Below are 10955 nucleotides of genomic sequence, written 5' to 3'. Positions count from 1 at the left end.
TATCTATCGACGAAGAACGAGTGTGTCGAGTAGCGGCGTCCTTACTAGCATCAATGTGGGAACGGTCTTTTGGTTCCTTCCGATGCCCTTAGCGATCAGTGTGGTTAGTTGCAGGTGGCTTCTAATCCACAAGATTGAGGTCGTGATGCGCAATATGGGAACAGGTCCGATATGATCACTTATTGATGCTGCGACTCTAATCACAAACGTGATATAAAACACGTGCGAGCCGGTTGTAAAGCTTTGCGGTAAGTCTGGATTGTTAGTCAAGATCATTATCCAACATCCATGTTCTTGGAATCACGCACTACATTCTAGGCAAAATGAGCATCGAATTTGCCTCTACTGTAAGAATATTATAATAAAATTCTAAAATTTATGTACTTGGAACACCACTGGTTATTGGAGGTCTATCCAGGCTGCCAGGGTGCCCAAGGCCCGTTTCATCGGACTCGTTTGGAAGGTACAATATGCTTGAGGTAACATAGAAGTTCTAGAATCTCGTGCTGTACTGTTGGAAAGACACTCCCGCGTCAGTCGTCAACATGTATGTGTCAGCTGGGTCAAATGTATCCGCCGCCCCCATAGGGCTGTGACAGGACAAAAGACCACACGCGACAGGTGAAACGCTTGTTGGCTTGCCGCTACTTTTCAACGGACCGCACCGCAGCAATCCGTCGTCCTCTGCTCACTCCGCTCCGCTCGCCACTTCCCCCATTCCCACCTCTTTCTCGTCCCCCCGCAGCCCCGCTTTCGTTGCGTGCGTCTCGCTTCCTTCCACACTCCTTCCCTTTGCGCCGCCCGTCCACCCATCAACTCCATCCGATTTTTTTCCAACGGTGGTGCACGCACCCGCGGCGGCTAGGGAGCTTCGTCGTCCAAGGACAGGAGAAGCATGGCGCCGGAGGGTCTTCTTGGCGTCCACCGCCGCCTGTTGGACGAGGCCCCGGCGCCGGTGAGTGACGTGACGGGGCACGGCTCCGGCTCCGGCTCGAGCTCGGAAGCGATGCGGATAATGGTGGGCGTGCTGGTGACGGTCATCGTCTGCACGCTGCTCTACTGCGTCTACTGCTGGAGGTGGCGGAAGCGCAACGGTACGTGAGCTGATGATCTCTGCTGATCTGCTCTGCTTTCTCAATTCTCAGTGTGATGGCTAGTGTTTCTTGCCTTTCCTTTGCTTGAGTTCTAATTGAATCTCCATTCGCTTGGTTGTGTAAATTCGCCAGCCATCCGTAGATCCCTGCTGGACAGCCTGTGGCCGCGGTCGAGCTCGGACCTGCCGCTCATGGACCTCGCCTCCATCCTCGCCGCCACCGACAACTTCTCAGAGGCCAACAAGCTCGGCGAAGGCGGCTTCGGCCCTGTCTACAGAGTGAGCAATCAATCGACTTGTCTTGCTAAATTGTGATAGTTTCCTTAACTAAACAAGTCGCCGTGCCTTTGTTGCTGGCAGGGCGTGCTGAGCGGCGGGTCGGAGATCGCGGTGAAGCGGCTGTCGGCGCGGTCGCGGCAGGGGGCGGCGGAGTTCCGGAACGAGGTGGAACTTATCGCCAAGCTGCAGCACCGCAACCTGGTGCGCCTCCTGGGCTGGTGCGCCGAGCGCGACGAGAAGCTGCTCGTCTACGAGTACCTCCCCAACCGCAGCCTCGACGCCTTCGTCTTCGGTACGCGGACCTCAGCCATGACCTCCTCCTCACTCGGTCACTCCTCAGCCACTATTCCGGCCGGCGCCGTGGGCACGTTGCTCTCACGGTGGTTGGGCTCGGTGTCGTCACGCCATAAATTTTCCACGTTCGGTTATCGTACGAACTCATCTGCGACCAATCAATTCGACCCTGATTGACTGTACTGTTTTGCTAGTGGTGCCATTAAGCGTGCAATTAACTTGATGCACACTGGGCAACAAGGTCCTTAATTGCGCCAGCGTTGCTGGTGGTGGTGGGTTACCGAGTCGATTTGCGCCACCAGAAATGGTTCTGTTTTCCAATTGGGTCGATCCATCAGTAAATGATCGGGTCAAGTTTCTGTGCGGTGTTTGGTGACGGTTTGCCGGTTACTGGTTTAGTGCAGATCCGAGCAAGAGCGCGCAGCTGGGGTGGAGCACCCGTCACGACGTCATCCTCGGCATCGCCCGCGGCCTGCTCTACCTCCACGAGGACTCGCTGCTCAAGGTCGTGCACCGGGACCTAAAGGCCAGCAACGTGCTCCTCGACCACAAGATGAGCCCCAAGATCTCCGACTTCGGCATGGCCAAGATCTTCGAGGACGATTCCGACGCCATCAACACGGGCCGCATCGTCGGAACATAGTAAAGACAATCCCTAGAGCAATGCCTGTGAATTATATATGCTCTGTTCGGCATCACAATGTTTGCATTGTTGATCGACACCCTCTGTGATACAATGCAGCGGGTACATGGCGCCGGAGTTCGCGTTGGAGGGCGTCTTCTCGGTAAAGTCAGACGTGTTCAGCTTCGGTGTCCTCCTCCTCGAGATCTTGAGCGGACAGCGGAACGGCGCATTGTACCTGGAGGAGCACCAGCAATCTCTCATCCAAGATGTACATTATCTGAAACTCCAGCATTTCCCAGGCTTAAGGTGTGTGGGAGTACAAAATTCAGTAATCTGAAATTATCTGAACGTTTTTGACAGGCATGGAAGCTGTGGACCCAAGATCTCGCGGCCGAGTTCATGGACCCGTCGCTCGGGCGCTCCTACTCCAAGGACGAGGCCTGGCGATGCTACCACGTCGGCCTTCTCTGCGTGCAGGAGAACCCCGACGTCCGGCCGACCATGTCCAACGTCCTGCTCATGCTCATCAGCGACCACATGAAGCTCCCTGACCCGGCCATGCCGCCACTGTTCACGCGACTGAGGAAGATCCCCTTGTCAGCGATGCCACTCACGACCAAGACGGAGTCAACGACGTCTCCCCAGTCGATCAACGATGTGTCCATCACCATAATCGAACCGCGATGAGGTCGTTGGAGAAGGTAACTTTGGCGCGCTGCATATCTAGGTGTTCTATGTAATTACTGCGTAGTGGTTGATGGATTTTTTGTAGGTCTGAAAATGGAGTGATAATGAGATCCCCTGATGGGAAGTTGAGACAGAGCCGTGCTTGAAGTGTAAATAAGAGTGCAACTATTTTAGAATGAGTAACATGTAACTCTAAAATATGCAAGTTCTAATTGTGTGCTATGCAGCATGCACAAGTCACAAGTGCAAGATTCACTTTTAATTTTCCAGATGACACCAGGGAATGCAGGTTTTCAATTTTGACAAGTTTCAGAAATTTGGACAGCAGACTAGCAAGTGGCAAGGAGGAAGAAGAAAGATTCCCCTTTTTGGGGTATGTCAAGGCACACACATGTGACCTTCGGCCATTGGTGCGCTGCTGAAAGAAACGGGAGACCTGAAAAGAAGGCGGTGCTTTATGACTTCCTGTGTTCTCCTTTGGACCACTGTCGCCAGAGTTCTCACCGCGTGATAGACACTGCAACACTCTTTTTGCAGAGCTGGTGAAGTGCAGAAATGTAGGTAACGGTAAAAACCGACCATGCTCTAGTGAAATGGTAGGGGTCCTCTTGCATGTTTGTAGAGATGATCTGATTGAAAATTTATGAAGAATGCTAAATTTATAGTCACTTTATAATAAGTTTTAATTATATTGGTAGTATGTCGCTACTCACACGGCTTCCAGTCATATGAATGAATGCCAAAGCCCTTAGTTGTTGCCATCACTATACTACCTCTATATACAAATAACTGATGTTTTATGTTGCATGTGATCAATGAAACTAAACTTTGATCAGAGCTTATATTTTTAAAAGACTGAAGTAGATATATGAATATTTAAAGGCTGGAATAAATATATCTCAAAAACTTAAATAATAGGTAAATATTTTTTCCATGAATATATATTGAAATATTGTGTACTCAGTGCTTGCTTTGTTTGTTGGAGGTATGCCCTAGAGGCAATCATAGAGATGATGATATTCCATTTGTATCCATGATTTGTATATTGTGTTCATTGGATATCCATTAAAGGCTACTTGAATTGATTTGCAATTATGTGAATTGTATGTGAAACTCTTTACTTGTATGGTTATTCTAAAGTTGTCCCTAGTCGGAGTTCATGTGAGGACACACATGAATATTAGACTAGCACATGTATTAGTTGATGACTATGTTTCACAAGTTATGGACATGGAGATGTTGAACTAATAATGTGGACACATGTGGAGACATGTGCTAGGACTGACTCAACACGAGAAGTAGTTCTCTCTTTAAACAACATATACGCTTTGTCCTTAGACCTGAGATTGTCGCATGTATTCTAGATGTGGATCGACCTACTTAGGGGCTATCAAACGCTACGCCGTAACAGGGTAGTTATAAAGGTAGCTTTCGGGTTTGTCAAGAAGCATGCTATGAGACATGGTCAATCAAGATGGGATTTGCCCCTCTCTGATTGAGAGTGATATCTCTGGGCCCCTCGAGTGATCGGATCCGAAAATGCATGGCCATGCTACGTACGGTTAAGAGTTAACCTACAAAGGGATTCCGGATCACAGGATCGAGAAAGAGCGGTCGGCTTGTAGCTAGACCAAATATCGTGAGGCAAAGGGAATAGCATGTATATTATGTTGTGATGGTTCGTCTGATATGATCTTCGTGTGCGTATAGGAGTTGGCACGTCTTGCTAGAGGCCGCTACCGACTATTGGGCCGAGTAGGAGTACTCGGGCCATGTCTATACGTATCCGAACCCATAGGGTCACACACTTAAGGGGCTGGAAGCCCAATTCGGATCTGATCCGAGTTGGATTAGGTTTAGAAGTGCTAATGGGCCTCGGATCCAGAGGCCCGTCAGGAACCTCTATAAATAGAGGGGTGGGGGCGCCCTAGGGTTTACACCTTTTTGGCGAAACACACCTGCCGCGCCTCCCACCCCCTCGCCTGTTGCAACTCGCGGATCTAGCAGTCCGGCTTGCGACGCTTCCTCCCTGCACGTGTGGATACCTTGGAGGTGTTGCGCCTGCAGCACTTGGACGAGCCGCTGACGAGCCACCGACGAGCCACGACGAGCCGACGACGAGCCGCGGCACCGGAGGCGATCTTGCTGCACGTGGATGAGCTGCTGCTACGTTGATCGACTACGTACGACTACGTGATCGTCTTCACTGCATCGACGCATATCTACATCTTCCGCACCAGTAGTGCGTCGAGTGGTAATCCCGTGATCCTTATACGGCAGTTCTTCCTGGTTATACGCGGTAGAATTTTTGAATTGCGCTAGTGTAGCCTACCTCGTATCCCAACAGTGGTATCAAGAGCCGTAGCTGCTTAGTTTTGGATTCGGGATGTGTGCATATGGAGATATGCGAGTTTTCCGTTTGATCTATGTCCTGGTTTCGTGCCCTTGCTGCAATGGTAGTGTAACGACATACTCCTACCGGTCGGTTTCCGCCATCGGAGTTAAGTGATACACGTAAATCCAGTTGCAGTGAGCGAAGATCAATATGATTGGTCGAATCGAAATCCAGGGTCATACGCCAAGCGCATTAGATGTGCAATAGTAGATGGGATCTACTGCCGGGGTCGGGATTTTTGCCGTATGCGTATGCTTCGGTAAATCAGCCGTAACTTTTCGGTACGATCTCGGATCGGGGCAAATTTTATATGAAAATTGATCTACAGAAAAAGTTACACATGAAATTCAACCGCTTTGCCGTTTTCGGCGAAATTATATTTCCCAAATTCGGCTTGGAAGATGGAGTTTCGGGCCTCCGAAGTTTGGAATGTTAGGACGCCTAACTCTGTTTTGCAGGATGTATGTATGTATCTTGTGATCAGTATGGCCCCCTTGTGTATGTGATGCATGTGTGTAACTCATTCGTGACCTGCGTGTCGCGCGTACGGTAACACGGCAGGAGCCATATGTGTTGTCACTTTATTGTATTTAATGGTCTGCGTACCAATCTGTGATGATCCAAGCAACTATGTAATCTTCATTACTAGATTCTTTACTAGCTATTAGGCGTAATAGCATGCTCTAGTTCTTGGAGGACTCATCACCAGGAGGATGGCGCACATGGAACATGGAGATGGAGATCACCATGGTGAACAGGTTCTATGGAGATGGAGATCACCATATGAAAACGGGCCATACTGTGTCACAACTGTGTGAATGCCATTCTGTTTATGTTTTACTTTCTGCATGCTGTGATGTTAGAAGTAGAACGATCCCTCACAAAGTTTAAGTTAGTATGCCCTCCCAACTAAAACTTGCACCGTCCCATGTCTTGTACAATTAGTGGTGGGTCTATGAAATTAGGGTGCCACTAGTTTTCCTTGACTAGACGGGTTTGTGTCGGACACTTACACGCATAAGGGTTGGTTTGCTTAACAAGGTTATCTTAACGGTTAAGGACCTTGGGGCATAAAGGTTGGGCGCCGAGACATAGAGATGTCACCCAACAACAGGAGTCATATGTGATATGATTAGCAAAAGTTGCTTACCGATCTATCTCGTTTGCTAGCGGTGATGCTAAAGCTCACTAGTAGACTTGTTAGTTGTGGATCCTGAATCACTAAGTTTCAATAGAGGGATATTGATTTTAGTGGGAGTAGATTCTGTTAAAATAGTTTAATATAATTTGCTCTATCATGGATACGTTTGTCTTAGTGTATTTTGCATTACTTTTGTTGTAGATTAAATGACACCTAGCAACACCACCACATCGTTTGCTTTACGTTCGGTCCTTGAGAAGGACAAGTTGAATGGAACAAACTACTCGGATTGGATCCGTAACCTGAGAATTGTTCTCAGGGCCGATAAAAAGGAAGATGTTCTAGACACCCCACTACCACCAGTACCTGCTGATGATGCATCTGCTGCCGTTAAGGCTGCTTACAAGAAGGCATTTGATGCTAATCTTGAGGTAAGCTGCCTTATGCTTGCTTGCATGGAACCCGAGCTGCAGATGCAGTTCGAAACAAATCATGAGGCACATGATATGATCGTGGCGCTCAAGGACATGTTCCAGACACAGGCTCGGACCGAAAGGTTCAATGTGTCCAAAGCCTTTCTGGAGTGCAAGTTAGCAGAAGGCGCAACAGTAGGACCAAATGTAATCAAGATGGTTGGTTACACTCAGCGATTGGAGAAGCTGGGCTTCCCAATGGGCAAAGAGTTGGCCACTGACTTCATTCTTTCATCTCTTCCACCTAGCTATGGGAACTTCATCTCGAACTACCATATGCATGGGACGGAGAAGGGTTTGAATGAACTGTGTGGTATGCTCAAGACAGCAGAGGTAGACATCAAGAAAAGCGCTAGTACCAGCCATGTGATGGCTATACAGAACAAGACTAGCTTTAAGAAGAAGGGCAATTCTTGGAAGAAGAAGGGCAAGGCTGGAACGTCCAAGCCAAACCCACCGCCCAAGGTTAAAGCTGGACCTGGACCTGCTCCAGACAAAGAGTGCTTTTACTGTCATGAACTTGGTCACTGGAAGAGAAACTGCAAGCAGTACCTAGCTTCCTTGAAGAATGGTGGAAGTAAGAGTACTTCTACCTCAGGTACGCTTGTTGTTAATGTTATAGACAACATATTTCTCGCTGATACAATTATTAATTCTTGGGTATTTGATACCAGATCGGTTGCTCATATTTGCAATTCGATGCAGGGAATGATAAGAAGTAGAAGCGTGGAAAGAGGAGAAGTTGATTTCCCCATGGGCAATAATGCAAGAGTTGCTGCGTTGACCGTCGGGACGATGCAACTCCACCTCCCGTCAGGTTTTATTATGGAGTTGAATAATTGTTATTTTGTTCCTAGTTTAAGTCAAAACATTTTGTCTCCTTCATGCTTGATGAATGATGGTTATTCATTTGCGAGTGAAAACAATGGTTGTGTGATCTCTAAGAATAATATGTTTATGGCTTTTGCACCCATTGTGAATGGATTATTTGTTTTAAATCTTAATGGTTCACCTGTCTGTAATGTAAGTGCTAAAAGGCCTCGGCCTAATGATTTGAGTCCTACCTACTTGTGGCATTGTCGTTTGGGTCATATAAGTGAAAATCGCATGAAGAAGCTCCATTCTGATGGACTTCTAACTTTGTTTGATTTTGAATCATATGAGACATGTGAGGCCTGCTTGCTAGGCAAGATGACCAAGACGCCTTTCACAGGATTTCCTGAGAGAGCAGTAGACTTGTTGGAACTCGTACTTAGTGATGTATGCGGACCAATGAGCACGACGGCTAGAGGAGGATTCCAATACTTCATAACTTTCACTGATGATTTTAGTAGATATGGCTATGTCTACTTGATGAGGCACAAGTCTGAAACCTTTGAAAAGTTCAAGGAATTTCAGAATGAAGTTGAAAATCAGCGTGGCAAGAAAATTAAGGCCTTACGATCTGATCGTGGAGGCGAGTATTTAAGCCACGAGTTTAGCAATCATCTAAAGAGTTGCGGAATTGTTCCACAACTTACGCCGCCTGGAACACCTCAGAGAAACGGTGTGTTCGAGCGACGTAATCGAACTTTGTTAGACATGGTTCGATCAATGATGAGCCAGTCGGACCTACCGTTGTCATTTTGGGGATACGCTCTAGAAACAGCAGCTTTCACACTTAATAGGGTACCATCTAAATCCGTAGTTAAGACACCATATGAGATATGGACTGGAAAGGTTCCTAGTTTGTCTTTTCTAAAGATTTGGGGATGTGAAGTGTTTGTCAAGCGACTTCAGTCGGACAAGATCACACCCAAGTCGGATAAGTGCATTTTCGTGGGATATCCAAAGGAAACTTTGGGATATTATTTCTACAACCGATCAGAAGGCAAAGTGTTTGTCGCTCGGAACGGGGTTTTCCTAGAGAAAGAGTTTCTCAAAGGAGAAAAGAGTGGAAAGATAGTGCATCTTGAAGAAGTTCAAGATGAGCCGATCGGGCAAGAATCAATGAGTGATGCTAACGTAGCAGAACAAGTTGAGATACCCATGGCAAGAGAAGCACCGCCACAACCACGAAGGTCGGCAAGGCTCCGCGAAATACGGGAAATATTATTGTTGGACAATGATGAGCCTGCGACATATGCAGAAGCAATGATGGACCCAGACTCCAAAAAATGGCAGAGTGCCATGCAATCCGAAATAGAGTCCATGGGAGACAATCAAGTTTGGAACTTGGTTGACCCGCCTGATGGTGTTAAAGCCATAGAGTGCAAGTGGATCTATAAGAAGAAAAAGGACATGGATGGAAATGTTCACATCTATAAAGCACGACTTGTCGCAAAAGGTTTTTGACAAGTTCAAGGAGTTGACTACGACCAGACCTTCTCACCCGTAGTGATGCTTAAGTCCATTCGGATTATTCTAGCTATAGCTGCATATTTCGATTATGAGATATGGCAGATGGATGTCAAGACAGCTTTCCTGAATGGAAACCTAGCTGAGGACGTGTATATGATACAGCCCGAGGGTTTTGTCGATCCGAAAAATGCTGGAAAGGTATGCAAGCTTCAGAGATCCATTTATGGATTGAAGCAAGCATCTAGGAGTTGGAACATTCATTTTGATGAAGTAGTCAAAGGGTTTGACTTCACCAAGAACGAAGAAGAGTCTTGTGTTTACAAGAAGGTTAGTGGGAGCTCTGTAGTATTTCTAATCTTATATGTGGATGACATATTACTGATTGGAAATAACATTCCTATGCTTGAGTCCGTAAAGACTTCACTGAAAAATAGTTTTTCGATGAAGGACTTAGGGGAAGCGGCATATATTCTAGGCATTAAGATCTATAGAGATAGATCGAGAAGGCTTATAGGTTTAAGCCAAGATACTTAAATTGACAAAGTGTTGAAGCGGTTCAGCATGGAAGAGGCAAAGAAAGGGTTCTTGCCTATGTCACATGGCATACATCTCAGCAAGACTCAGTGTCCTTCGACTGCTGATGAGCGGGATCGCATGAGTAGAGTGCCATATGCCTCGGCTATTGGATCTATCATGTATGCAATGATAAGTACTCACCCAGATGTTTCATATGCGCTAAGTATGACAAGCAGACACCAATCTGATCCAGGTGAGAGTCACTGGACAGCGGTGAAAAACATTGTTAAGTACTTGAGAAGGACTAAAGATATGTTCCTCGTCTATGGAGGTGAGGAGGAGCTCGTTGTAACAGGTTACACCGATGCTAGTTTCCAAACCGATAGAGATGATTCAAAGTCACAATCAGGATTTGTGTTCACGCTGAATGGTGGTGCTGTTAGTTGGAAGAGTTCCAAGCAGGAGACGGTGGCCGATTCTACGACAGAAGCCGAGTACATCGCGGCTTCGGAAGCCGCGAAGGAAGGTGTTTGGATAAGGAATTTCCTCATTGAGCTTGGTGTGTTCCCGAATGCGTCCAGCCCATTGAATCTCTACTGTGATAATAATGGGGCAATTGCGCAAGCAAAGGAGCCAAGGAACCACCAGAAAAACAAACACGTAATGCGGCGATTTCATCTCATTCGAGACTTCGTTAACCGGGGTGAGATCAAGATATGCAAAATACACACGGATCTGAACATTTCTAATCCGTTGACAAAACCACTCCCGCAGGCTAAGCATGATGCGCATGTAAGAGCTATGGGTATTAGGTACCTTCTAGATTGACTCTAGTGCAAGTGAGAGACTGTTGGAGGTATGCCCTAGAGGCAATCATAGAGATGATGATATTCCATTTGTATCCATGATTTTTATATTGTGTTCATTGAATATCCATTAAAGGCTACTTGAATTGATTTGCAATTATGTGAATTGTATGTGAAACTCTTTACTTGTATGGTTATTCTAAAGTTGTCCCTAGTCGGAGTTCATGTGAGGACACACATGAATATTAGACTAGCACATGTATTAGTTGATGACTATGTTTCACAAGTCATGGACATGGAGATGTT

At 46.8% G+C, this 10955-nt stretch overlaps 1 protein-coding gene across 2 annotated transcripts; it reads left to right on the top strand.

Moving 5' to 3' along the window:
- Window positions 1-634: 634 nt before the first annotated feature.
- On the top strand, window positions 635-3646 carry LOC117851354 (cysteine-rich receptor-like protein kinase 10). 2 transcript variants are annotated; one of them, XM_034733155.2, is made up of 7 exons: window positions 635-1094; window positions 1227-1372; window positions 1454-1664; window positions 2071-2308; window positions 2409-2559; window positions 2652-2992; window positions 3064-3646. In XM_034733155.2, exons 1-6 carry the CDS (start codon window positions 896-898, stop codon window positions 2976-2978), a joined length of 1272 nt encoding a protein of 423 aa, XP_034589046.1. In that variant the 5' UTR covers window positions 635-895; the 3' UTR covers window positions 2979-2992; window positions 3064-3646. The 2 variants fall into 2 exon arrangements, with proteins under 2 accessions (XP_034589046.1, XP_034589045.1); XM_034733154.2 differs by having other exon boundaries at window positions 2652-3646.
- Window positions 3647-10955: the final 7309 nt, after the last annotated feature.

This window comes from Setaria viridis, chromosome 4 (genome assembly GCF_005286985.2).
Source record: "Setaria viridis chromosome 4, Setaria_viridis_v4.0, whole genome shotgun sequence".
Classification (NCBI taxonomy): Eukaryota; Viridiplantae; Streptophyta; class Magnoliopsida; order Poales; family Poaceae; genus Setaria; species Setaria viridis.
This window is presented reverse-complemented; position numbering and strand designations above follow the sequence as displayed.